The sequence below is a fragment of the Montipora capricornis genome, chromosome 1, assembly GCF_036669925.1.
Source record: "Montipora capricornis isolate CH-2021 chromosome 1, ASM3666992v2, whole genome shotgun sequence".
Classification (NCBI taxonomy): Eukaryota; Metazoa; Cnidaria; class Anthozoa; order Scleractinia; family Acroporidae; genus Montipora; species Montipora capricornis.
The window spans coordinates 45,047,829-45,075,328 of NC_090883.1; the positions used below are offsets into that span (position 1 = coordinate 45,047,829).

General features: G+C 38.9%; 1 protein-coding gene across 1 annotated transcript in view; it reads left to right on the forward strand.

The window, feature by feature from the left end:
* Positions 1–4,287: 4,287 nt before the first annotated feature.
* Positions 4,288–27,500, forward strand: part of LOC138046072 (NLR family CARD domain-containing protein 3-like) — a 41,657-nt gene continuing 18,444 nt past the window's right edge. The window contains exons 1-9 of the mRNA XM_068892754.1: positions 4,288–4,477; positions 5,382–5,462; positions 7,531–7,718; positions 8,637–8,731; positions 10,123–10,181; positions 11,251–11,328; positions 18,993–19,168; positions 19,907–20,577; positions 21,220–21,408. Coding sequence (XP_068748855.1) covers positions 20,271–20,577; positions 21,220–21,408 — 496 coding nt within the window. The 5' untranslated portion in view covers positions 4,288–4,477; positions 5,382–5,462; positions 7,531–7,718; ... (3 more) ...; positions 18,993–19,168; positions 19,907–20,270. The remainder of the gene's footprint in view (positions 4,478–5,381; positions 5,463–7,530; positions 7,719–8,636; positions 8,732–10,122; positions 10,182–11,250; positions 11,329–18,992; positions 19,169–19,906; positions 20,578–21,219; positions 21,409–27,500) is intronic.

Genomic DNA, 27,500 nt, shown 5'->3' on the forward strand with positions numbered 1-27,500 from the left:
ACGTCGATCAGTAGAGCGTGAACCCCGGCCAATAATACTTGTCAAAATGGTCATTAGGGAACCAGAGAAGGGGGACAGACAACGAACGAGCCATAGCAGATCCTGCCCGGAGAGTAAACATCAAGACGAGTCAGACGATGTTTTTCTATTATCTTCACTCTCTTGGTCCCGTTGTCTGGATCTAGCCAAATTGGGTACAGGGTGGAGCCTTTGACGGCGAATTACTATTTTGAAATCGGTATCCGAGTCCGAAAGATGTCGTTTAACAACCTTAAACGTTACGATCAATGTCCATTGCTTCAGCATTATTTACGTCCTTGGCATTATCAGGATCCACATTAGGTAAATTGCTTTCACAATCGCGCCACTTTACTTTCCAACAGCAGGGTTTTGAACGGGATTGCGATTCTTAGAAGGCTCTGTAAACGTCTGTATACAACCTCAGTTCGTTTTTCTGTACGACATTTGACCCTTCTCCTTGCGTATCAAAACGTTACACTCGATTTCTGGGTAAGGATTACTAGTATGGCCAATTTGATGGCACTCATTACACATAAGTTGTTGATTGTTATGGTTTATTTCTGCACCATTCTCCACCAATGCGCAGTGAGTACGGTATAGTCTCCTTCTCGAGCAGCATTTTAACGAAACGATTACCATTCTCTACTCTTGGCAAGCTCGTGGTCTGCTTTTTACTTCAAACGTATGACCTCTCCTTTGATCTACCCACATTGAGGTGAAGCATCTTTCAATCAATATCGTCAATGTACGAACGTAAACCCATATTACTAACATTCGTAACACGAGCGTGTGGCGGACGACAAGTGATATGAGCATCGCTGACGTCAAGGCCTTCTTCAATAAACGCTTCGGTAGCACTTTCACTTGAAAACTAGCAGGTATTTTCCACCGCTAACATCTTGAAACACAGTTATACTAGACTCAATTTCTTTCTGTACGCCAGTCGTCAGGTCACCTAAACTCATCGGGGACGGTACCTTAAAAGTGATGCTTCGAACCTTAAGGATAGCCATCTTAGCATCCCGGAGAGCAAACCCAATTATCTCCTCTGAACGTCTCCTCAAACCGTTATTTCGACTAACTAACACACAAATAGAAAAACTTCAAACTTCGTTTGTGATTAATTAACCCCTTAACTACTCATTAAGGAAAAATGCCCTCCGTCTCAGACAATCATCATTCAGTGAATTTGCCCTGTGTGTGATAAATGTGGTAAGCACGTTACCAGAACGCATGCGTATTTGTAAGATATGTACAGGGAAAAAAACTCAGTTTAGGGTCCCTGTGCTACTTTCTATCCTGAGAGGGAGAGATTAATCGGCCCCTGAACTATTTTTGACTAATCCCTTGACTACTCGTATCTCCTCTATAAGTCTCGCACCCCTCCCACGCGGCAAGTTATTCGCTCCTCGCATATTGCGCGCACTGATACAAACAAAGCGTGTGGTAAGTCGTAGAGATTTAGCTTACGATCTTCAACTAGCTTACAGTGGAGGGAAATTCGAACTCAACGGGGGACGATGAATATTTCTTAGTATGATTTTTACAAGTGGACTGGAACGATGTAGAAGGTATGAGGGGGAGGGAGCTCTTTTCCTGACGTACATCAAAGATGGCGACCAATTGCAAATAGCTCGCACAAAAACAATAAAATCGCTGAAAGGAAAGAAGGGGACTGCACTTGAGAACAGGTTAAGCAATATTCGACTGCTTTTTAGCAATAACTGTTGTTTATCGTAGCGCAAAGCTTCAGTCAAAGCTCCTGCAGACTTGACACCTCATCCAGTGCGGTTCTCTGCAAAAGTCTGCCTTCTCCCCAGGCTTTTCTGTAAAGCTAGCGAAAACTGTTAGCGAGAGTGGAGCACAAGCACGGGAAACTGGTGGCAAGTGGCTTCAACCCCGAAGCGCGTAGGCTTTTGTAGATTGTGCTAGAATAATTTTTGGCATAATTTGAGGAAACTAGCATGTTTTTTACTGCTAGCATAATCGGTATATATTGATGAGACTGAGACCATTTTTGTTCAAAGTTCGAGCAACAATTACCGTTTACTTACAGAAGGAGGGCCTCTCTACTAGGGTGACAGTCTGGCTGTGGCAGTCTGTAGATGGTGTTGGTCCCAGTACCTATCATTTGCACGCTTGCACAAGACGTCAGCTACGCCACCCGATAACTTGCAGGTCTCTGCGGAAAACCAGTGACCAGAACCAGTAAACATAACCAGGGACCGTTGCCTTAGAGAACGAAAGCAAAATACAATAGAAGAGGAGCTTGAGACACCAAAAAAGTGCGTAGCGTGATGCTATAATGTAATAAGGGCTGATAAACTCTGCATGAGAATAACAGTGTTTATTAAATTTTCAACCTTGGTTAATGCATTTGTCTTGCTCTGATTGGTTTAATACTCAATCTCAGTTATCAGCTCATATACTGTACCTTAGTTTGACCTTTTATGGCAAATGATGGCGCTAAACGTTTTTGTGGAAAGTTTGGATCAATTCCGACGTGGAGAAGTACTCGAAAAGGTAAGAAATGTTTTTGTGCGGAGCCTGCATCTCTCTGACCTCAAGGTATAACACCAGATCGCATCTTCATCACGTTTTTTCGATTTCGCTCGGATTTTCTCGCTTTTTTCGCTCGTATTTCGTACTTCCAAACTTTCGGAGTTTAAGGAATTTAATTACAACAATTATTCCATTCGCGCTTGTTGGATGCGAGACTAGTTATAGCCAAATCGGCGCTACGGGCCTCTAGCTTTTTACCATCTCGTATCCAACGCGCGCTCATGGAATAATTGTTAAGTATCGGACATAAATACACATGCACATATGGGCGCATGTAAGCGTGCATAGTTTATTTATCATAGTACAGGATTGAGTAGTTGCGTTTTACATGAAAATTTTTGTTAAAATATGTGCGTGACAAACATACTGTTCCAAACAAAAACAGATATATGATTGTAAAATGAAGTGTTTCCACTGATAGAGCATGATATCCTATCCATAATGACCTTTATCCTAAAGAAAAAATGGCATAATTCGGAAAAAAACGAGCATAATCTGAGCGTAATAATTTGGGCAAAAAATAGCCAATGCTAGTAGCATAATATGCTACTTTTACTAGCACAATCTATAAAAGCCTAGAAGTGCGAGCGCCCCGCTGTTCCTTTCACGAGCGGGCGACTGGGAGTACAAAAGTGATTTTTTTTTATCTCGTGACTATATTTAACGGTTGTAGCCAAGTTACCTGGCCTAAGAATGGAATCGAGGCTACCGGTGACCCTGTTTTGATAGAAACCTTGTTGCCTGCGTAGGATTATCTGAACACTCGCGAGTACGATGGTTTTGGCGCGAGTGGGCAGCGACTGGCATGGGGACTAGTAACTTTTAAATCTTTCCACTCACAGACAAAACACGACGAAGCAACCATCAATTTACTCCCACAAACCTTCGTGCTTTTGTAATGTAGGTCACCGGCAGCCTCGCAGCCATTTATGGGCAAGGTCGCTGAGCAAACAACTGAAGAATGGCCCATTTACATGTAATATTCTGGTTCTGCATGGTAGCCTCCCACTTCCTCCCACGCAAACAGCCTTAGGGCTTCGTCACGCGTTCCTCCCCGACGAGCGTCTGCTGAAACGAGCCGGAATTTACGTTGACCAATCACAACGGACATTCAGATTCTGGAAGTCCACTTTAGACCCTGAGAAATTTTGTGTACAGTCACTGCAAGAGGATCAATGAGCTTCGTGTGTTGGGCATTTAAAATCGCTGACTTAAATTCTTATCAAAGAAAAACTGAAGCGTATAAATTTCATGCTTTGACTTAGATGTTTTCGGCTCTTCACAGAATGAATACGGTAGAATTCGTATTGTTGAAACATTTTGCTCCCGTGTGATTCAAAGCTATTTGTTGCGTTCCCTTGAGATTGATATCATAATTTCGTTTGAATAACCCCATTTCTTGTGGTTCTTCGGTTGAGCAGATTTAAGGTTTGCCTTATTTTTCAAATCGAAGAAACACTGAGTACGAAGGATCGCTTCGCAACACAAAAACATTAAATCATATGTTATATAGTTCCACGGCGCTTTCAATTTTAAATTAAACGACATCATACCCTTGCTAAGCACTCGTATTTTTGAGTCACGAGAGTGCAAACGCATACCCCATCTAGGAAACAAAATTAATGTTTCTCAGTAATATTTTTGAAAGGTTTTCTCTTTCATGATTCATCCAAAGACGCATTTACGCTCCCAGGGAAGCAATCTACACAGCGCCGATTGGTTCCTGTGATTTCCAGATGACAGTTAGTTAACAAAGGGAAAGGGCTGAAAAGAATGTGTGTGGCTCGTTTCAGCAGACGCTGGTCGGGAAGGAACGCGTGACGAAGCCCGAAGAGTGGTTGCGAGGGAAGCCTGCACCATAGTTAGTAGAGGAATATTCCATTTAGTTTAATAGGTAAGTGCTGTACAAAGTACTTTAAAGGTTTTAAGTACCATGAATACGGTTTGTCGTGTCAATACTTGCTTCTTATTCAGACTCCCAGATTTGTAAGCGATTTCTCTAAAAATGCTAATTTCCGGTTGATTTCCTTTCCTAACTCGTTTTCTTATCTCACATTGCTTGGCAGCATCTGCTTTTAGAGCATGTTTTAGTATAATGCGTGAGTGATTTACTGAAGTGTGGGCATATGTGCCGAGAACAAGAAATTGGTAGTCTTAACACAAGTATAAAAATTTAGCATTAGCATTCAGACTCATTGGCCGTCATTCTCCAAAAGTGCTTCGTAATCATTTTAATTTTGATTTCCTTGTTTCTTTCTTCGTGTCTTCATTTCTTCTCTAATCAATCGACCTCGATTGGTTAAAGTGAATTGACACTGAACAATGAAAGTTGTATTATCTACGTTGTATTGAACGCAGCAACCAAGAGCTTTAAATTCTACGACGAGAACGACTACGAGTACAAGATTTTCTCTTAGAACAACAGTGAGCGCGCGCAAACCAGCCTCATTTTGGCGGGAAAAAGGTGATACTGTCGTCATGCATTTTAGTACGACGTTTTGCATAAATGTCGTCGTAGCAGTTTGGGCATTTTTTTCCAGCATTAAGAACAATTGAGCAACCTATCCTGCTAACAAAGAGTAAGATTAATCATGGGTTATTAATCTTTTAAGTATTTTCACTGAAAACGGGCAGTCAAATCTCGTACTAGATCTCGTCCTCGTAATAGAATCTCTAATATAATTGCACGAAACGTGCGGCAAGATTTCCACACAGCTCCCTCCTTCATCATTCATACGGTCCTTTGTTTCAACAAAACAATAGCGATAATAATAGACCTCCATTGTGTTAAAATTCAGCTTGACGAATGTATGTGAGCACAACAAGACTTCAAACGCAACTTGAACTTTAATTTCTACCGAAAGCTGAAGAGAACTCTGGTAAGTAGAAACTGCTTGTATAATGGTAAGATAAAAACCTGATTTTCCAGTTCCTGTCATAGAATGTTCTAGAAACATTATGTAGTATTCTAATTGGGTCTTTTTAACAGACAGTCATAACAAAGTACTTGGCGTAAAGCGTATCTGTTCCAGCACGAGTTTTTCTTCATCAACACTTTGGGACTGTAGCGCTTTTTTTGTTCTTGTTATGGACTTCAAAAAAATTGGTTGAATTTCTGACTGAAATATGGAAAATCAAGCGTTTTCAATGTAATTTTTGCACTTTTCCTGCAATTTTAGCAATTTGCCAATATTAAAAATAAGCGAAAGAAGTGGATTTCAAGAAATCTTTGTGTAAACACAGTTGAGATTCTCATATACAAAACAAACGGACCATGTATATATTCTATATCCTTGGGCGTACGTATTGTTCTTCAAAACAATAGTGCGAATGCATGATTATAATTTTCCCTGCATGCATAATGAAGTAGGAACCTGTGCGGAAATCATTCCAAACGAGCTCTCGAGATCATCTGCTTGTCGATCGAGCCATTAAGGTTTTGTTCACCGTATGTGTGTACAGGACTCTAGACAAACAAGATGAATTTATTTCCTGTACACTGTAGTAAACGTACGATTAATTAAAAAGATACCGGTACACAAATATTCAAATTGAAAGTGGATCTAAGTACCATTTTGGTGAAATCGAAAGTGCACAGTGGAAATGCAATGCTTCGTTCTTACCAAGACGACTAAAAGTTACCATGAGTAAGTGGAATGCTGCTGAGAAGTAGGGAAGGTCGGGGTCGGGGCTGGGAACAGGGGGTCTTTTTTTTCCAGGTTTTGTTGTTATTCTCTTATATTACACAGTTTTAACTGCAAAATTGATTTTTACGGATATTGTTGTGTCAACAAAGTTCGTACCACTCATGTCACTCCTGTTTTAAAGGGATTAAGTTACGAGAATGATCGACGTTGGGACTTCTCCTTGTCCCTTTGTGGCGTGAGAGCGAAGTTGTTACTGAAGCCATGGATGAAAGGAGTCCATAAACGAAAAATAAAAGACAAAAGAAATTCACCTCATATGTATTTATTGGAATAAAATGTTATAGTAAACAACTGCAAACCTCACCTTGCAAATCTCGCCGCTTTGGAGATCAAGAAGAAACATGGGAAAGGTGAGCACCATAGCCTGTGTGGCAGGTGTTCGAAGGGGAAGGAGAATGGAAAGCGAGAATGTCGGAAGAATGAGGAGGGGGCGCGTGAAAGAACTCCCTAAATTAATATTCATACATAAGGCAGCTGCAAAATCTCTAACTGTCAAGTGGCATCTACATGTAATCAAAGACGTTCACAAGAAAATTGGGCCACACAGGAATGTTTTTTACCGTGCCATCATTTTTAAGACCTCTCAAGGCGGAGGGAAGTGCGAGACCAAAACACCGTACCCAAAAAAGGAGCAATCTTTTAACGATGTGTGTCAAGTTTGTGAAAGGAGTTTACTGGTGGAATGTCTCATCAAAATCTTGTGTGAATTTGTTCAGACCATCCCTGAAAAAGAATCCATAAAAAAAGTTTGAAAATTCTTCACAATTTTTTTTGCAAGAAGAAAAAGAAATGAACGACCAAGAAATGTGGCTGGAATCCATAAAAAAAATTCGAAAATTCTTCACAACTTCTTTGCAACGTGTGTGTAAGGATGTCTAGAAACTGTTGCAATTTGAATTTCTATGCAAACGCTTTGAATCAGATCAAAAAGGCAATTAATTAATCTACCGGCTTGCAACACTTAAACTACCCACCTGATATAAATGTTATTGAAACCCCTTCGCGAGATCTGGAAGGCGAGGTTCATAAGGTGAATTTCTTTTGTCGTACTTTTCTTTTCTGGACTCCTTAGTAACAACTTCGCTCCCACGGTACCAAGGGACAAGGAGGAGTCTCCCTGTCAATCATCTTGTAACTTAACCTGTTGAAAACAGGAGTGACGTTAGTGGTACAACTTTTTTTTGTCACAACAATATCCATTTGCAGTTAAAAGCGTGTAATATGACATTCACTTTTTCAGCTCAAATAAAACAACTGGATATCATCGACCTTCCATGTTCTTATTTTGGTTTTCATTCCGGTTCTGAAGTCCAGATTCCTGCTTTTGCAGAAGCCCTAACACGCGAGGAAAGAGATTAGCCAACTGGGTTTTGGAGCAGTGGAATACCTGCTCATGTTACATTACAAAAATCACACTGAGCTCCATAGGTAAAGTATATTGCTTTAATAAATTAAAGGTCAATTAGATCGAAGGCAGTTTAGAGAATGATTATCCTCGTAGAGTTCAAGTTTTTCTGATTAGAATGATCAGAGGTCATTATAGAGTCAATTAAAGGCTCTGTTCAGTTCATCATACCTGTGACAACTTGGAACCTGTTGCTAAAAAGAAATATTCAACAATGGATACTACAAAAAATTAAGGATTATGTTGCATACGTAAATAAAATTACCAATCTTGAGAATTAATGGTACATAGGAGAAAATTAAACTACTTCACAAACACAAAGAAAAATGTCAATCTTTAGACTCCACAAAAAAAAGAACTACTAAATTTCCAATACATGGATGCTTCAAAGAAGAAATTGAACTAATTAGTGAATAGATGAGTGAAACAATACAAATCAAGGGACATTTCTTTAACAAAATGAAATACTTTAGGAATTTGTTTCCTATTTTTGATGTAACTTCAAGCTTCAGGATTAGTCTTTTGACTTTAAAGAAACCTGACCGGTTGCATTATGGTATCTTTTTGGAAATCGCTGTGGCCCTGCATGTATGAAAATCTTGTGGCTTTTACGCCCAATTGATTACTCTTTTGTTTTCTGGCAGGTCTTGACCCTTACCGTATGTAATTCTAGCTTAATTGTCCTCACATTGTAATAGGTTTTCACAGTTGTGTGTATGTTCAGGTAGAGATAGAGTAATCGTTTAGTCAGTTGGCTTGATTCCAGTGAAATGCTTAATGTTTGATTTAGCATAATTACAAACTCTGAAGGCCATCAATCAATACTAAGTCCTATTATCACACCACTTTGTAACACAAAATCACGGTGATTATTGAAGCAATCTGGAGAAACCTAAAGGAAATCAAGCACTATAATTTGACTCAAATTCTTTTGTTGACAGACATTTGAAGTCAGTGCATACATGACTAGCATAGCTGGATATTTTATGCATAATTCATCAGTGAAACATCCATTGGTTTCCGAGCCTCAGTGAAGGTCAGTATGGCCTCTAGTTTTATTATGATTATTTGCCTGCACATGCGTGAGATCGTTCGTCAATATTTTATTGTCTGTGATACGCTTTAATTTCATTTCAAATATTTTGATTTTGACTCTTTAATCCCGCTGATGACAATTTTTGCGATTTGTGAATGTTTTTGCGCTCTTCTGGGCCGGACCGGATCAGATTGGATTGACAAAATACGGGCCGGATCGATAACAAAATCCCTGAAAAAAGTAGATGGTCACCAGACAACATGCTGAAGACAGGAGAAGTCGAATTCTGTGCCTTTCTCTCTTCTGTTGTCGTCTCCTCATTTATTGAGACTCGTCAAAATGTTTTTTTTTTCCTGAGGTGATTACAGATTCCGAAGCGGAATTATGAAAGATACAATGTGACGAATTGACATCAATATATTGATGTCAATTCGTCACACAGCGAATTGACTGCATGCGCAATGGTCTTTAAACATGATAAGTGACAACAATTTTTTACTTTACCCCGGCCGCCGCGCCGGCCAGTCCCTGACAATTGCACAATAGCCTGATTTAGCAACAGAAAGGGAACGTCAGTTGAGTCGAAAGGAGAGCCCGCAGAATAGTTGGGATTCTACTTTTAATTCTATTTTTGCTGGGCGCGCCATCATCACCTGACATAATTTTCCGTTCTGTTGCTAAATCAGGCCATTGTACAATTAGAAGGGACTAGGGTAAAGTAAAGAATTGTCGTCAGTTTTCATGTTGGAAAAAGAAGACCGTTGTGTACGCAGTCAATTCGTCACATCATATCTTTCATAATTCTGCTTCGGAATCTGTAATCACCTTTGGAAAAAACATATCGACGAGTCTCAACAAATGAGGAGACGACTACACGAGGGAGAAATTAGGCACAGAATTTGAGCACGTTCTCTGGTGTTATTGATTCGGTCTGAGTTTTGTCAATCCGATCCGATCCGGTCCGGTGCGGTCCGGTCCGATCCGATCCGATCCAATCAGATCTGATCCGATCTGATCCGATCCGATCGTGGTTTTGGCAACCGCCACTCTATTGGCCCCATCTTTATTATGCACTAGAATACAGTGTTTTGCTTTAGAATTTTTCTGCTGTTGTTGTTTTGTCACTCCTTCTCATCCCCTCCAAAGTTTTACGTATTGTCGAACATACCATCCTCTGCATTACATCATTCTTTCTTACTAACGTGGTTGTTGAAATTCTCATATGAGGAAAACCCAGACAAGCTTTCTCTTCTGAAGGGACTGCTCATTTTAATTTTTAGGAATCTCTTTAGGCATTTAAGCTCTCCTACAATTTTGAAAAAAGGCAAAACAATGGTTCTACTGAAGAATCACCCCTTGGATTTACATAATTATTCACATTTTTTTTTTAGACCTTATTTGAGATTTACTGGAAAACAAGACAAAACTTGCAAGACTTGTTACGATCAAGGTATTAGCTATACTATACAATGTATATGTATATAATAATAATATAATTATGGTAACAAATTAATCATGATTTTTCCTAGTATGATTATGTTATTAATGTTGTTCTATTATTAGTGTTCTAGGCCTTACATGTATATTTCAATTTTCTTAGAATATATAGAGGATATTACATGGCCGCGCGGGGATACGAATTTTATCTTCGAGTGCTGCAAGTATCTCTCACGAGTGAGAGATACTTTCAGCACGAGAAGAGAAAATTCGTATCCCCAAGCGGCCATGTAATGTTCTGTTTATTATATATATATTGATGAAATGTCTAGACTTAAAACAACTTGTTTTATTCATTTTCGAAATGATGAAAAATTGTTTACCAACCACTAAAACACGCATCTTGTGTAACATGAAACAAGATATGAAAGTTATGAAAAACAAATCATGATAATGTAAAATTTGCAATAAAAATGTTAATGTAGTAGAGAAGAATTATATTTAAGCACAAAAGTATCGTACAATGAAGAGGAAGCTCGCCTTTTATTGGCTAATCGTGTTCGTTACCATGACGACAGCGATATCCTCACACGTGAAAGATAAAAATGATACGTTCACTGCGCGCGGTGAAGATATGATTTTTTAGTAAAAGGAGAAATCCTGGTATTTCATCAATATCTATATAATAAATTATCTTTTACATGTAAGTGACACGAATACCTTTTGTCATTCAGTTTCCTTATAAGAAATAATTTGTTACATGTAGCTTTAAGGATTTAGTGGGAAAAAGAAGAAATTTGCAAGACTCGTTAGAATTAAGGTAATATATAAAACAATCATTCTTTTTCTCTACTTCCTTATGTGATGTTCAGTGTGCCAGATTTAAGGTAAAATTAATACAGCTTTTAAAAAAGTGTAGAATTTTGAATATATAGGAAACACTCAGATTAATCCTGATAGAACTACAATGTATTGGCAAGGATATGATGATGGTTATAAAGATGTAACCACAAATTCCAGTTTACTTTATTATTTCAGTACCATTCAATGACAATTGTGTTTTCATCTTTCAACCTTTTAAGCGTATAACCATGAAATACACAAAGCATTTGTGACAGATTTTGGGAAGAAGAGGAAACTTGCAGGGCAGGATTTACAAGGTATGTTAATTTACATAAAAAATCTCAACTTTAATATATTGGTTTTAACTTATTGATGACATGGTTAATTGCCATATTACGTATATATTAAAGGTGCATATTGGGGGGATAAATACTCACTCACTCACTTTTTTACTGATTGCATCACTTTTCATCGTAAGTGGGACATTATGCTTGATTAGTTAAGATTTTCTCTTCACCCTGTAAAATGAAAGTAGACTTTAATTATATGTCAATGAGTTGTTTATGCAAGTTCCAGTAAATACTGTAAACAAACTTTGTGCAAATTAACCTCATACTGATTTTCATACAAACAAGAAATTCAGGTATTGAAAATGAAAGGAAAACTCTGACTGTGAGATGAGTGCAAACTCAGCTGCCAAATTGTGGAAATGCAAATGCCTTCTTCTTCTTGTAAACTTGTAAATTTATTGCAAACGCAAAATCTAAGCAGGAGTTTTGCTCAAGTGCTGGTTACTTTCGGCAATTTAGAGTTAACTTGAGAGTCATTTATAATTTTCTTGTGTTTGGAAACTGACACTGCAGTCTTTATCTGGCTTTTGTGTCACAAATGACCTGTAGTTCAACACGTGACACTATTTAGTTTTTGTACAGCAAAATAAAATGCTTTCTATATGGCTTACCTTCATATCCAAGCTGTTAAATAATATTATGAGTTTTTAAATTATTACTTGTCAAGCTGTAAGTACTTTTATTTGTTTTGTTTCTTTGTCATGTGGCGAGATATAAATCTTCACAGGGTCTGAAATACAGTAGGTTATCCTAGCCTCCCTGTGGTTTCTCTTAGACTAATCTTTTTGGGACCTGACACTAAGGGGTCTGGACAGTAAAGCTCTATCTGAGTTTTATGGAGGACATGCAGACACAACAGCAGGTGGCGAGGGGTTTTATTAGAAGCCGGTCACTGGCGGCATACCGCCGTCTGTTTGTCATAAATTTCCTTCTCACTACTGGTTATTCTGCCTTTATTTTCACTCAAACCCTTGTAAAAGACAAGATATATTGACTGCCACTTACATTGAATATCCCGGGCATCTACTTCAAAAGTTATTGAAAAGTAAAGAAAGTAAAGAAGTAAAGTGGTGCATTTATATAGCGCCCTTATCACATACGTCTCAAAGGTGCTTTACAATGATCAATTTACCCCCAGCGGACTGGAAGCATATACAGGCGCAAATTGCAGCTGCTTCTAAGCAGTCCATGCATGCTGGTACTCATTTTACCGACCTCGGAAGGATGGAAAGCTGAGTGAACTTTAGCGGGAGGACAAATATTCCAGTCTCGGCAGAACCGGGAATGGAACGCGGAACCTTAGGGTTGGAAGGCAGAGATCTTACGACTGGTCCGACCCCTCTGCTGCAACCCCTGCGATGGTCCCTAATTTTGGACGTGTTCTTACTAATATATTATTTTATGATGATTTCTTGACACTGTTGATGTTCATTAATTACCCATAATAATTCTTGAGATGAATAAATGTGACCCTCCACGGGAAAACAGTGAATAAGGTGAACGCACGCGCACTTCGTCTGAAATAAATTTGCAATACATTTATGAACGCACACGCACTTCGCGGTACTTGTGCATGGGCCATCACCATGAACCAAGGCTGAGGGACCATCCTTTCTAACCCAGTTCATGGACCACATTAATGAATAACCCGTCCCTATGAACTCACCACATCGACCAGCCCTTTTGTACATAAATTGAGAAAAAAAAATTGAGTTGTGTTTTCTGAAAAGAGTTACTTCAACTCAGGAATTCAGGACAGCAAGATGCAGCAACAAGAATGCAATGTGCCTTTGGTTTATCTTTGTTAGCCCAAGAAACATCATATATGAGGCTACGGTAGTGTTAGGGTTCCAAAGTTGGAAATCTCAAGCATTCAAAACAGTTGGGTCACCTCTAAAAAATCTTCAAGTCTCCAAGCAAGAAATTGCCTGATGGTATTCATAAGAACTTCTGCATCACACCTTTAAGTTCTTCCAGTATTATCGTCATATTTTTTCCAATCATCCAAAATATCTCGCCAGTGAGCCTCAGCATCAGGATCCATGCACTCAGTCTTCACTTTCTCGATGGCTGTAGCATATAAAGTGGCATTTGTTCCAGATGCAAGTCCCATGATTGCATTGCTGATATTCTGCCATAGTACATTGAATGTTGAATCATCAAGTGAAGCTTTTGCTGGCATGAGCATGGACATCATTTCTATACCACTTGATTCTCACTATATTTGCCTCCATGCTGGTATCAGAGACAGGAGGAAGCTTGTCCCAGCTGCCAGTGCTACCAGGAGGACTCAAACCACATATATTTCTCAGCAGTACCATCAGAAGTGTAACATCAAAGTCGGCTGATGACACGTGTGAGGCAGTGGCAGGGTACAGCTTTCCCCAAAGTGTGGGATTCAGAATTCCTTTTTTTTGCAGATCCTTTAATGTAGTGAAATGTGCTGAAGAACTTGATAAAATCACATGCAAATTAGCTGGAGAATGGATTCTATTAAAGATATTTCGAAGGGTCTCAGTTCCAACATGTATGAGAAGACGACACAGACGGGCATTAAGTTGGTGTTTTCCCTCGTTGAGGAAGCAAATATAAGGCTGCTGGACCAGCTGCCATGATATCTGTTGGTCACAACAATAAAGAGAATCCGTAAATTAAGTTTTGTGGCAATAATAATAATAATTATCAGTGAGTAAAATTTAGCAACTGCATGCAACCAAACGGAGTTGCATTTACAGGGCCCACTGAATTTACAAAGACATAATAACAACTGTAGCTATACATTTATTTTTAAATGTAGTGAAGGTCATGAATGGAAATGAATTAATTTTCGACTGCCTGTCTCTAATGTTCAATACATGTTATGTACTTTTAAATATGTTTGTGTAACAATTGTGTTAAACTTTAACAATAAAAAGCCAAAAATACATGGTCACATTTTACTTCACTGCATTCCCATAAATAAGATTTGGCTTAAAAATATCAAGGAAGGGGTACTGTGAACCTAAAACACCACTGAAATATAATAATACACGTAATTGAGCAGACCTAAATTCAAGAGGTTTTTTGCGAAAATAGCTATCAATATATTAACATAACATCAGTGAACAGCAACATCTTCAGGGGCTGTACAATCTGTGAGCCAGCGAGCCCTGCGAGCCATGCGAATTTCACATTTAAGCCTAAGCATCCAATTCAAATAGCGCTGATAAACAGTAATATTAAGGACGTTCGCGCGAAAATTTTTCAACATTGATTTTTTTCTGAAACTTTAACCACTGTAAGATAATGAGTTATGTCAGAAATGTAAAAAACATGGGGGGTCACCGACTTCGTTTTGGAGAGAACATGCCCGGAAAAACACCCAAAATGTGACAAAATCGGGCTTCGTTAGCGAATAAGGCCAGTGTCTGTAAACCCAAATATATTGCAATTAAATCTTTAAAGTGAAATCTTCTCTGCCAAATATTGTTTAAGTGGACTTATTAAGTGAATTTAGTCAACTGGAGAGGTTCCTTAAAGATCAAGTTCGCATTTAGCGACCACAGTTTCACGCGCCTTGCAGCCGCAAGATGGCAGGATTTGATGTCCCGTGAGCAGAAATCTTGAAATTTTTTTAACTTCCCACATTGATTTTTTGTTCATTTTTGGACAACGTGGAGATAATTGTAAATAAAATCCGTTTCTGGAAAGAAAAATAGGGGTCACCGAACGTCCAAGAGCGTTAAATCCAGGCAAAGCTATAGCAATGGCCTTTTGCCCTATCATTTCTCATTTTATTACTTAGCGCGCGCGCTCGTGTATGACGTGGCGTGTGCATTTGCGTGCGCAGGAAGGATGCGCAGAAACAATTGGCGCGAACGTCCTTAAGTCTAACCAAGCACCCATTTTAAAACAGTAATTAGCTTTCAAAAACTGTGTGACTCGCATGTTGACTCACATGGCTCGCCACGTTGGCTCGCATGACTCGCAGCCATGGCTCGATAATATACCATCATGCAACAACAAAAAAATTGAGAATTTTTATATAATAATAATAATAATAATAATAATAATAACAATAAATTTGTTGATGAAAAAAAACGTGGTTAGAAAACCTGAAAGGCTCATTGAATCTTGTTAGGGGAGATGTTGTAAATACTGTTTTGATATATTACCTTACATGTACCCCCCTGGGGACCCCTGTTCTGTAATGGACCCCCCGCAGATGACCATGTGTTTGTTGGATTTAGTTCAAGGACGCAGAAGCAAAACAAGAGAAGAGATCATACAAAAGCTGTGGTTTAATTATTACGTATTACTTTTCCTAGAAATTTACAACACCACTCAACTCACATGTACTTCTGCGCTACAATGGTATTTCCAAGTAAATGCTACATGTAAAGAAGCGTTTTGTTATATCATAGCCATCTTTTAATAATAATGTAATGATTATGATTACAAATTCTGTTGTGTGCAATGAAAATCATAAAAAAATAGATTAATAAGTTAGAATTATTTTCTCTCTGTGATACTTGTAACTCAGTCGTAATATTCTAAATTCTGAGCATACAGTAATACGTGTATTTCAAGGTAACTTAAAGACAAGAAATTTTCATTTTGTGATAAATTTATAATAATAATAACAGGGGATAATAATAATAATAATAATAATAATAATAATAATAATACACGTAATAATATCAATAATAATTCATAATGTTAATTTATAGTGACTACGGTATTTATTACTAAATTTACTGTAATACCGGTAATGTTATAATCATTAGTATACTATTCAAATCATCTAGCGTATAACCTACATGTATAAGCCTCACTGTAAGGATTGATGGATGGATGGACAGCTGTGGGTCTTGCAACAACCTAGATGGGATGTATACAAAACATGGACCCCAGGTCCATGGACCACCCCTGTGGACCTGGTCCATGGACTACCCTTGTGGACCACCCTCATTTTGTAAACTCAATATGTTTTACAAGCAGAAAAATCTTTAGACAAAAGAGAGAAGTGATCCTGGCACTTACCTGGAAAATTGAAGCAGGAGTCCATGACTACAGCTGTAGGAGCGAACAACTCCCATACTAAGCCTATGTCACGGTGTTTTTACAGACCAGGAGCCCATGTACAGGTACTATCTATTTTTAGACTACTTTTTCTGCAAAAAGACAAGGCAATTGTGGTTTCGTGACACTATGATGTCAAGTTAGTTTCTTGTGATTGGTCATCGGGATCCTGCAGGAGTCTCATTAGCGGGAAATTCAATCTAAAAATAAATCGATTTAAGCAATAGCCTGTTATAGACAATTATACCATCTATTGGTGGCTCCAAAGGGCTTCGTCTATAAACCGCTTTTCAAATACAAGTTTATTACATTCATCGAATCCTTCACTGGAACAAAATAATGAGCCTAACAAATTGACCTGCTCCCAACTGAGTTAAGCTTCAAAACTCAGTTGGCAGAACGTTGCACCGGCATCACAGATGAATTTTCTTGGTGGTTATAATTAGAGACAATTGCTTAAATTGTCCAGCTAAGTGTGAAGATCACTTCCCTCTTTGGTCTAAAGATTTTTGTGCTTGTATAACTTTGCAAAATGAGGGGAGGTCCACAGGGGTAGTCCATGGACCGGGTCCATGAAGGGGTCCATGGACCGGGTCCATAGGGGTGGTCCATGGACCTGGGGTCCATGTTTTGTATACGTCCACCTAGATTCTAGTGTAATTGTATAAATAATAATAATTGTAACATCATTATAAGACAGTTATCTTTACAGGAACTGTGATTCGGAAGGTCTTTGATATTTTCAACACAGTAGATCAATATGGGTGATTTATATTTAATTTATTGAATAGACAATGTACAGTATTAAATTTTATGACAAAGTGAGATATGTTTTTGCTTACACCTATTAACAACCACATGCAAAAACAGTAATAATTTAAAGCAAACTCATTAGATGCTACCCCACAAAACACTTTTTATTTAACACAAGAACACATAATTCTGAAATGATATAGTTATTGTGATCATTTAGGCAAACATCTCCATTGAATGAAAGAACAAACTCCTCTGGGCAAGAGAAACCACTTAACAACTAACAGCCAAATGAATGTGTTAAGTGGTATTTTCTTTTGCTGTTGTAGTCTAGACAAAACAAATTCCTAGCCTTCTCTGGAAATTTCTACAGTTTGTATTCCAGGTAGTGCTACTGGTTTTTTCTATACCATGGGCTTGAAGCCTTGTTGTGCAACTGGTTCAGAAATTTCCTAAACAAATACTCTATTTTGATTGCAAATTAAAAAATACGGCATTGCTGGCCTGAACACCCAGTGAATATAACTTATACAGTAAACCAGCTGTGATAAAAAAGGTCAAAGCCACTTAATTTGCTCCTTAATTGTTGTCATTGGTATGTAGAAGAAATCATTTTTTGCAATGATTGTGAAGCTAGGTAGACAATACATGTACAATATTATATGAAGTATCGTATATTTGAACTGTGAGGTGATATGATAAATTTTTTAGAGAGATCATTGTGGTGAAATGAGCAACTTAAGCAGTTGTAAAAAAGCCTTGAAAAAAGTACCAGACTTGAATGTGATTTGAACCCATGACCATGCAGGCAATTGAATTGCTCTGAGCTATCAACTTCCTTTGTGAGCTGACTAGGTGGGAGTTCATTTTACATCTTGTACAAAGTGAATGGATGATAGAGAAAATATGTGAAATATATCGCATAATTTATTTGAACTGCAGAGTTAAGGTGATAAATTTTGGAAACAACAACTCATGCAAAGAAATTGCAATAGAGGCCCAAAGAAAACAGGCTTAAATTTAAGCTTAAGTTATATTCAAGACCTTGCTGGCCAGCGGGCATTAGTGGCATTTAATCAGGGCATCCCCTTTGGGTTGGCAGGGCTGGGAAATTCCCTTCGCCTTGTGCATCAAAAATTAATTAACTTGCTTTGCTTGTCGTGTTTGTACCTATCATTTTATGCACTTCTTTATTTCCTCCCTAGATCCCTCCCTTGGGTAAGCTCAGAGCCTGTAGGGTTAACTTTTGCATTGGTTGGCAGTGTGATGGTGCCTGGGTGGATGCCACTGTCAGGGTTATCATGGTTACTTGCTGCTCTTGGTTGCAGCTCAAGGGTGGCTTTACCCTCAACTCGGGCACCTCCCCCAGGCTCATGTGTTGATGAGTTTCATTGCAATTTTGTTGCACACTGCTTTATTATGTGAGCCATCAGGCCATCTGCATAGACCTTGGCAACTGCAAGACAATAGCCCTTTTCACGGTTAGCTTTTCTCATTTGCATTACAATGTAATCTAACGTGAATGCGAGGCAATTTTGGGTTAAAACTATAAAATAGCCCGAAATGCCTCACATATATGCTAGATTATATTGTTACAGTAATGCAAAAGAGAAAAACTAACCGTGAAAAGGGCTATTAAAACTATATGTCCTGTATGAAGTGTATGCAAGTATGCATAACATAGAATATACAGGAAGTATCTGAAATTTAAACAGCAAGGTTGGGATGATTAATATTGTGGAAGATCATTGTAGTGAAAAAGTTTGATATAATCATGAGGTACCAAGTTCTATTTTCCTTTTTCACCTCTCACTTAGGGACACACTAACAAGACAAATCATGGATGCTTGAATGGTGGCTTTGAGATATATTACATGACAGAATGATCATCAAAAGACTTGACAAGATGGTGATCGTTAATAGAATTTTTCAAAGCAATATTATTAATGGAAACATGATGATGATGATGATGGTGTAAAGATCAGCATGGAAGGTAAAGTGCAAGTAAACACAGGGGAGGTGGGAGATGTGGATCGAAGAAAGAGACAGGCCACTTGCTACGAAAACCACCAATCTGTGAAATGGGCCCAAATTACCGAGTCACTGCCCCGCCCACTTTTGTTAAGCATTTCGATGAAATTCCTTTCCCACAGGCTTAAGGTGTGCTATAACAACCACAACAATGGAAAAACACGTTTTCAAAATTTATCTCTGTTTTCTTTGGCAATTGCAGAAAAATGTCCCACAAAGAAAACTGTGGTGAAGTGTTCCCCTTTTCTGATAATGTCTTGTTTAATCTTCATTCTCAAGCCTCTGAGAGCTTTTCCACGATTATAGAGCCTTCCATATGCACTCAGTTTTGCCAATACCTCTTCAGAATTTGAACTATTTACAAGTGAAAGTGGGCAGGGCAGAGACACGTAAATTCCCACATGTTCCACAGATCAGTGGTTTTCGTAGTACCAGGGTAACTTCCTCCCCCATCCCTTTTTAAACCCATACCCCTATTTTTCAAAGACGACCCCAGGGAAGTGGGAAATTCCTTTTTTAGATAGTTGATAAACAAACCACTAAAAAGATTAAATATTAACTCTCAAAACAATAAACTGAAATATTTCAACAATCTTGAGAAACCAAAACCCAGATAAAATAGTGATATTAATTCATAGCAAATATAGAATCTAATAGATGATAAAGGATATTGCTTTGTTTTTTTTTGTTTAAATCTTAGGTGGAAAGAAAGGGAAACTTTGTTTGCCTGTCCTGGAAGACTGTTATGGCATGCCCCCACAGCTCATTGACAAAGTCAAGCCACCAAAACTGAGTGGTCTTCAAACTGTCAGCAAACCTTGGGGAAGTGTTGATCTGCCAATTGATATTTTGCTACTGACAGCGGAGGATTGTGGGTTCTTGAGTTGTTACTCGTTTTTGGGCAACCTGTCCAAAGTTACATTAACAAGAAAGTTGGTTGGATATATTTTGGATACATTGGTACTGATCAAAATCAGCTAAAGGTTGCATTACAGACATGTGCTAAAGGTTCTGTAGTCCCAGGGGGATCGTCAGCAGCAGTAAAAAATGCAGTCAGTGTCTTGATGCCAAAGGCTGGTTTGTGGGTGGGGACTGGCCGCGGTTTAAGCGCAGATAAATTCAAACTAGGCGATGTAGTTGTATCTGCCAAGTTGATAACACCAGCTGGATTCAAAATTCCCGTGAGTGCACATCTTGGTAATCTTGTTAGAGATGCACCCTTTGGGTGGGTTGCTCCTTTGGAAAATCCAGATGAATTGGAAGTTAAAGTACATTGTGATGGTGATATTTTGAGCCTGGCAGAGTGGTGTAAAGTTGCTGATCTTCAAAAACAATATCCAGAAGCAATTGCTGTAGAGACAGAAGGGGAAGGTAATAGTTTTAATGATGAATGGAAATAAACCCTTAACTGATTTGTATTAAGATAAATCCATGAAAAATTATTAAATTCTTTTACCTCTCTAATCTACATGTATCTGTGAATAAAACGTTACAAAGTAGCTTTCCAGGGAAATAATATTATTAAGCTATGTATTTGCTGATTTTGTTTTTTCCATGTAATGAAGGTTCATAGAAAGGTGATATCCAAGATTATTTTAATGTGTTAATGAGGCAGCTTCCATTGAAATGCATTATCTCCAAGGTTGAAGGTTTCATTTTACTATGTTTTGGTAATCAACACGTAATACAAATTATACCGTGTTTTTAGAATGGAAGGAATTGTCACTTTGAGGAATATTTCTAAAACCCTGGTACATGTAGTTGTATAGATATACATAATTTATGAGAAGAACAGAATGGCTGTTAAGTGCAAGATTAGTTAATTGTTACAACTATATTATCTTAAAAGAAATCAAAGCCAGGAAGTTTTTACATTTGGTCTCTCTGTTCACCTCGGATGAACATGAAGCTGCTGGTCCAAGGATTGATTACGAGGTATGAAGCAACAGAGAGTTGCTGGAAGACCTTTCCCTTAAACCTCTGAATGTTAACTCCCTTTGTCCTTAACTTCAGGTGTTTTTGCTGCAGCCTATGAAGAAAAAGTTGAGTGGGTAATAGTAAAAGGCGTGGCAAGTTTTGTTAATCAAACCCAGCCATCAAGTAGTGAGTGGATGTCTTTAGCAAGCACCATGGCAGCATCTGTTGTAGCAAAAATGATCAGTGACCCTGCTGTTTTCAAAGATTGGCCGCACTGTAACCAAGGTAAACTTCATGAACGGGAAATCGTACTCCACAATAGAGTTGTACCTGAAGTATCCTGACCTCTGCTATCTAGTCCTCTCCCATTTTTGAATTTTTTACTCAAGTCATCCAGTCTTTTTATTACCGGTACATCCCGAAAGGGTTAGTGGGACAGTGGAGTGAAAAATAAGACGGTAAAGATTGAACTTGAAAACATCAACATGTATGTAATGAGATTTGTCAATTCCAAATAGAGTTTGGGCAAACAGTTACTTCATTCAGTTTCATTCTCTGTGCGCGCGCATTGAAGTTCGCTGGTGCAACCCATAACTCTCGTTCGAAGAGCTACTCCACCTCAGCTACTTTACTCTTCTTGGCACAGCTAATTCACCTCGACTCCTTTACTCTCGTTCGAACAGCTAATTCACCGCGACTACTTTACTCAAGTGTTTGGTGTCGAGGTGACTTCAAGTTGGTTGGTGACGAGGTGGTTTCTTGGTGGCGGGTTGGTAGGTGGCAAAACTCCCCGGTGGCGAGATGACCGGATACCCAGAGGTAGAATTGAAGAGGGACAACTGTTCAAAAAGAAAGCAAGTTAGGGAAAACCATATAACTGCAGTACTTGGCACAATACTGAAAGATGAAATCCATTATACTGCAGTACATGTCACATATGAAGTAACTGTTTGCCCAAACTCTATTTGGAATCTCATTAGGTGTTGATGTTTTCAGGTTCAATCTTTACCGTCTTTCCGGGGGTATTTTTCACTCCACTGTCCCACTAACCCTTTCTGGATGTACACTAAATAAACAGAAAACCAAAGCTATGTGGGTTTGGTTTGATGAAGCATAGCAAGTCTAGGATACTGGGTTTCAAGAGCACTAAAGAACCTATAAAACTGCTTGGCATACATTAATTTTATCTTATAATGCTCATAAATGCCTCGCTGCCAATATTTATGAAAAGCTGAGTAAGATGAGAACGAAATTAAATGTTTGGCATTCAAGAGATCTCACAATAATTATATGGTACGTCTTTGTTGCGAAGGCCTTATGTGTATCACAATAGACCGTTTTACAGTTCTGTGCTTAGTTACCAGGCCTTTGAAAAAAAGAGAGGCTGGAGTTGACCTCGCTTTGATGCAAACCTCATTGCTTTTCTTATGTAAATCATGTTATTGTAATGCTAACGAGTTTCTATTTACATAAGAAAAGCAATTAGGTTTGTATCAAAGCAAGGTCAACTCCGGCCTCAGTTTTAGTCAAAGGCCAGGTAACTGAGCACAGAACTGTAAAATGGTCTATTGGTGTATGCAGCTTCTATGCTGACTGTTACTGAACGGCTTATTGAAGCTATTCAGAATAACCTTCTTGCATTCATATGGAAAAATAGGAAGGATAAAATTAACAGAATGGTCATGTATCGGTCATTAGAATATACCGGTAGTGGAATCAACTTCAAAAATTTTAACAAACTGGTAAAATCTTTGGGTTTGGCCTGTATTGGGTATACCATGCCCAGTTTAGGGAACAACCTTTTCTTTTTTTGTTCTTAATACGGCTGATTAACATACTAAGAATTGGTCAATAGTAGTCGCCGTACTAGCCGTACTTGGCGCACTAAGGAAAACTGAAAAATGAAAAATACAACAATAATGCCGTACTAGCCGCACCTGGCGTACTAAGGGATGTGAAAAACCAAAAATACAACGATAATGCCGTACTAGCCGTACTTGGCGTACTAAGGGATATTGAAAAACAAAAAATTCAACGATAATGTCGTACTAGCCGTAGTTGGCGTACTAAGGGATATTGAAAAACGAAAAATTCAACGATAATGCCGTACTAGCCGTACTAAGGGGTATTGAAAAACAAAAAATAAAACAATAATGCCGTACTAGCCGTACTTGGCGTACTAAGGGGTGTGAAAAACCAAAAATACAACGATAATGCCGTACTAGCCGTACTTGGCGTACTAAGGGGGATATGGAAAAACGAAAAATTCAACGATAATGTCGTACTAGCCGTACTTGGCGTACTAAGGGATATTGAAAAACAAAAATTCAACGATAATGTCGTACTAGCCGTACTTGGCGTACTAAGGGATATTGAAAAACGAAAAATTCAACGATAATGCCGTACTAGCCGTACTTGGCGTGCTAAGGGATATTGAAAAACGAAAAACGCAATGACAGTGCCGTACTAGCCGTACTTGGCGTACTAAGGGATATTGAAAAACGAAAAATTCAACGATAATGCCGTACTAGCCGTACTTGGCGTACTAAGGGATATTGAAAAACGAAAAATGCAATGACAGTGCCGTACTAGCCGTACTAAGGAATATTGAAAAACGAAAAATTCAACGATAATGCCGTACTAGCCGTACTTGGCGTACTAAGGGATATTGAAAAACGAAAAATGCAATGACAGTGCCGTACTAGCCGTACTAAGGGATATTGAAAAACGAAAAATTCAACGATAATGCCGTACTAGCCGTACTTGGCGTACTAAGGGATATTGAAAAACGAAAAATGCAATGACAGTGCCGTACTAGCCGTACTTGGCGTACTAAGGGATATTGAAAAACGAAAAATTCAACGATAATGCCGTACTAGCCGTACTTGGCGTACTAAGGGATGTGAAAAACGAAAAATGCAATGACAGTGCCGTACTAGCCGTACTTGGCGTACTAAGGGATATTGAAAAACGAAAAATTCAACGATAATGCCGTACTAGCCGTACTTGGCGTACTAAGGGGTGTGAAAAACCAAAAATACAACGATAATGCCGTACTAGCCGTACTTGGCGTACTAAGGGGGATATGGAAAAACGAAAAATTCAACGATAATGTCGTACTAGCCGTACTTGGCGTATTAAGGGATATTGAAAAACAAAAAATTCAACGATAATGTCGTACTAGCCGTACTTGGCGTACTAAGGGATATTGAAAAACGAAAAATTCAACGATAATGCCGTACTAGCCCTACTTGGCGTACTAAGGGATGTGAAAAACGAAAAATACAATGTTTAGTGTCGCTCTAGTGAATGTCATGTTCCGCATTGTGTCTCCATGGAGCAACCCTAAAAGATGGAATCCCGTGGCGTTTTTCCACGACTGGTTGTTTTGTGAGCTGTACATGCTTACCAAGAAACTCAGTCAAATTTGTACCTTGCCTCTTTCGATGAAAATCGGAGACAACGGCCATTTGCAGAAACGTGTACTGCAGTATCCAGCTAATTCGCCTTAAAAAAGCGAGGCATGCAACTGCCGCTCGTTTCCTCATATCTGTATCGTGCCTTTGTGAATTTGTTTTGGGCCAAATTTGATTAAACGGAGCGAAATTGGTTCCATACCTTAAGTAACTGTGAGAAACCTTGCAGGATGGGGGGGGGGGGGGGGGGGGGTGGGGGGTATGGATAAAGATCACGTTTCACATAAACTAAATCAGGCTTTTCGCGTTTCACGTGCGAAAACAAAACGCATTTTCATGACGGACAAACATTTGGCTATTTCACGGAGGTGAGAACAGCTTAACACTGAGACCCTAGACTTACCTCTTATGGCCACAAAACACCCGTAAATGTCATTCTTATGATACGTCCCGATCGTGTTATCGGAGCCATAAATAGAAAATTCAGTTTTCTGTTAATCCCTCCAATTTCTTAACTCGATTCCTGGGAACTAACATCTTCATCCTCCTCTGGTTCTTCTCTTTGTGCTCTTGAACCTTTTGTTTGGTTTCTTTCAGTTCTTTATCCAAAATATAGAAATTGAGTATGAAGGTCACTAGACATGTGACCTCAAAGACTTCAGAAACCTCCGCCATATTGAAACTATTCCCACAAGACCCTGGGGACTGTGGAAACCTACAAGAGAGACCTGGGGGTAGGTTCATGCCCAAATCCTATGACCTTTGACGGGAAGTCAGGGTTGATAAGGATTCAGTACGGCAGCCACTAGCTGTGTCCTGAAATGGGGCAGATTAGCTCTTCATTTTTATGGTAGCAGATGAAGTAGCAGATAATTTTTTTTTCACGGACGTAAGGAACAAATTCACATTTCACAAAACAAAAAACGCTTCAATCAAGTTAATAAAATCATGATTCACGATGTAAGGAAAAAGAAATTAATGTTTCACGAGAAATAAAAGGGTCCAATCACGGCTCATGAACTGAATACCCTTCCCCCCCCCCCCCCCCCCCTCCCCTCATTGCACGGTTTGGGTGTTTTCACGAGTCCATACGCATATCAGAACCGTGCCGGTAAAAAAATCCACAACTTCTTCCAGATTAATGTATGTTAGAGGCCAGTGAAGAGAGCCTCTCTTGTGTCATAATGGCTCTGTTGGTCAACTAAAAAGTGGACCTCCGCAGGATGTGGGGGAGTGCGAGCACACCCATCGCACCCCCCCCCCCCCCCCCCCCTTCTCCCTACAAGCCTGAGTCAGCATTACAAATGAAAGGGCATAACAGCTCACAATACAGCTGAAGTGCATTAAAAATCATCATTCTAAATAACTTGAAATTTATCCAAAATTATCCTGAAACATGTAGAATCTTTTTGCAACAACCACTCATTTCATTCAAAACGCAGAAGAAATATCGGCACCAAAGCGTTATGTATTGCAGTATTGCATACATACAAACATACATACATACATAACCTGTACGTATTCCGACCTGTCGCTCGATATTCCAATTACCGTAATCATCTTCCAAATCGGCACCCTTAGTCACCACGGTATCAGCAAACGCTTTCAATTAATTTATTCCTGTTTTCCCCGTTGCCACGTACCCGCCAAAAGCGTGCCTCCTTAGTCTGTATATATGCCATACACAACCCACAATCCCTTTATTTGCTCTAACCTTAGAAACGTCAGCTTTTTGGATCCTTCTACTGTAGTCACTGTACATTATCGACTCTGTTTCTAAACCAAATTTTCGAAAGTGGGTGTGGGTGTTGGCTGAAACAAAAAAATCCCACCCAAAGATCTATTCAAGGTCATTCCAATATAATTACTGTACACTGGAACCTCGTTTGAGAACACTGTATACTGCCGTTATAGTTGTCATGATGCTTTGATGGTACTTGTGTTCCTTCCAATTTTAAAGTGGTTTGTTTTGTTCTGCTACCAAGCTGCTACAGCCGATGTGGGAAAGGTGTTGAGAAAATGAAACAGGTTTTGCGAGACTAAAAAAATCACGAAAATGCGAAATTAACGACGCGTAGTGTCTTTTTCCCATCAAAAATAGCGATAAAAGGCTCCAAAATCTTCACCACGTTACGTAGGCACAAAAATTAGTAAGAATAAGGCAGGTCAGCACCGTCTGAGGTTAGCTGAGGCAGGCGTGACTTAAGTTTGTGACTTTTTATTCTTGGTCTAGTGGGTAGGCCCTTTAATTGACAACGGTAAAATTTGCTTCAATAACAGAGTTGATAAGGTAAATTTGATGGTTTTGACTCTGGTTCACAAGATTGAACTACACAGTCAACCAGCTACAACAAACTTTGCTATTCTTCCCTTGAAATGATACTCTCTGTCATCTTGACAACTGAGATGTTATATTCCTCTCAAACCAACCACGAAGTAATATTGATATTTTTATTCTTTTACTGATTGTAAAAGAACTCTTACAAGTGAATCAATGATTATTAAAACGATTTAGCTTTAATTTGAGGGCTTGGTTGTAGAATTAAAAAATAAGGAAGACTGTATTGTTTCGTAATAAATTCTTACATTACATTTTTTTATTACCATTGTCACTAAAAAAGATAAGAAAGGAAATGTGGGTGAAGTGCATCATAGTTAGTACGGACAGGTGACATGTCACAAGCAAACTTTCTGGAAGACCTACGTGCAGTTTTGGTTGCTAAGGTACACAAGTTTATGCTATCAAAGAGGCATGGACCAATCCTGCCGAATAAGCAAGGTGGCTCGTGTCAACCAGTTCAGAGCAGATGCCAAGGAAGCCATAAGTCTTGTTACCGGCTATTGAGGACGACAAATTTAACCACTGGAAGGAGCACACAGGATAAGTCTCTGTCAAACGATGAACCTTCCCTAAGGCCAGACAGCGAACAACATGGTGAAAAAAAATCAAGCGAAAATTAC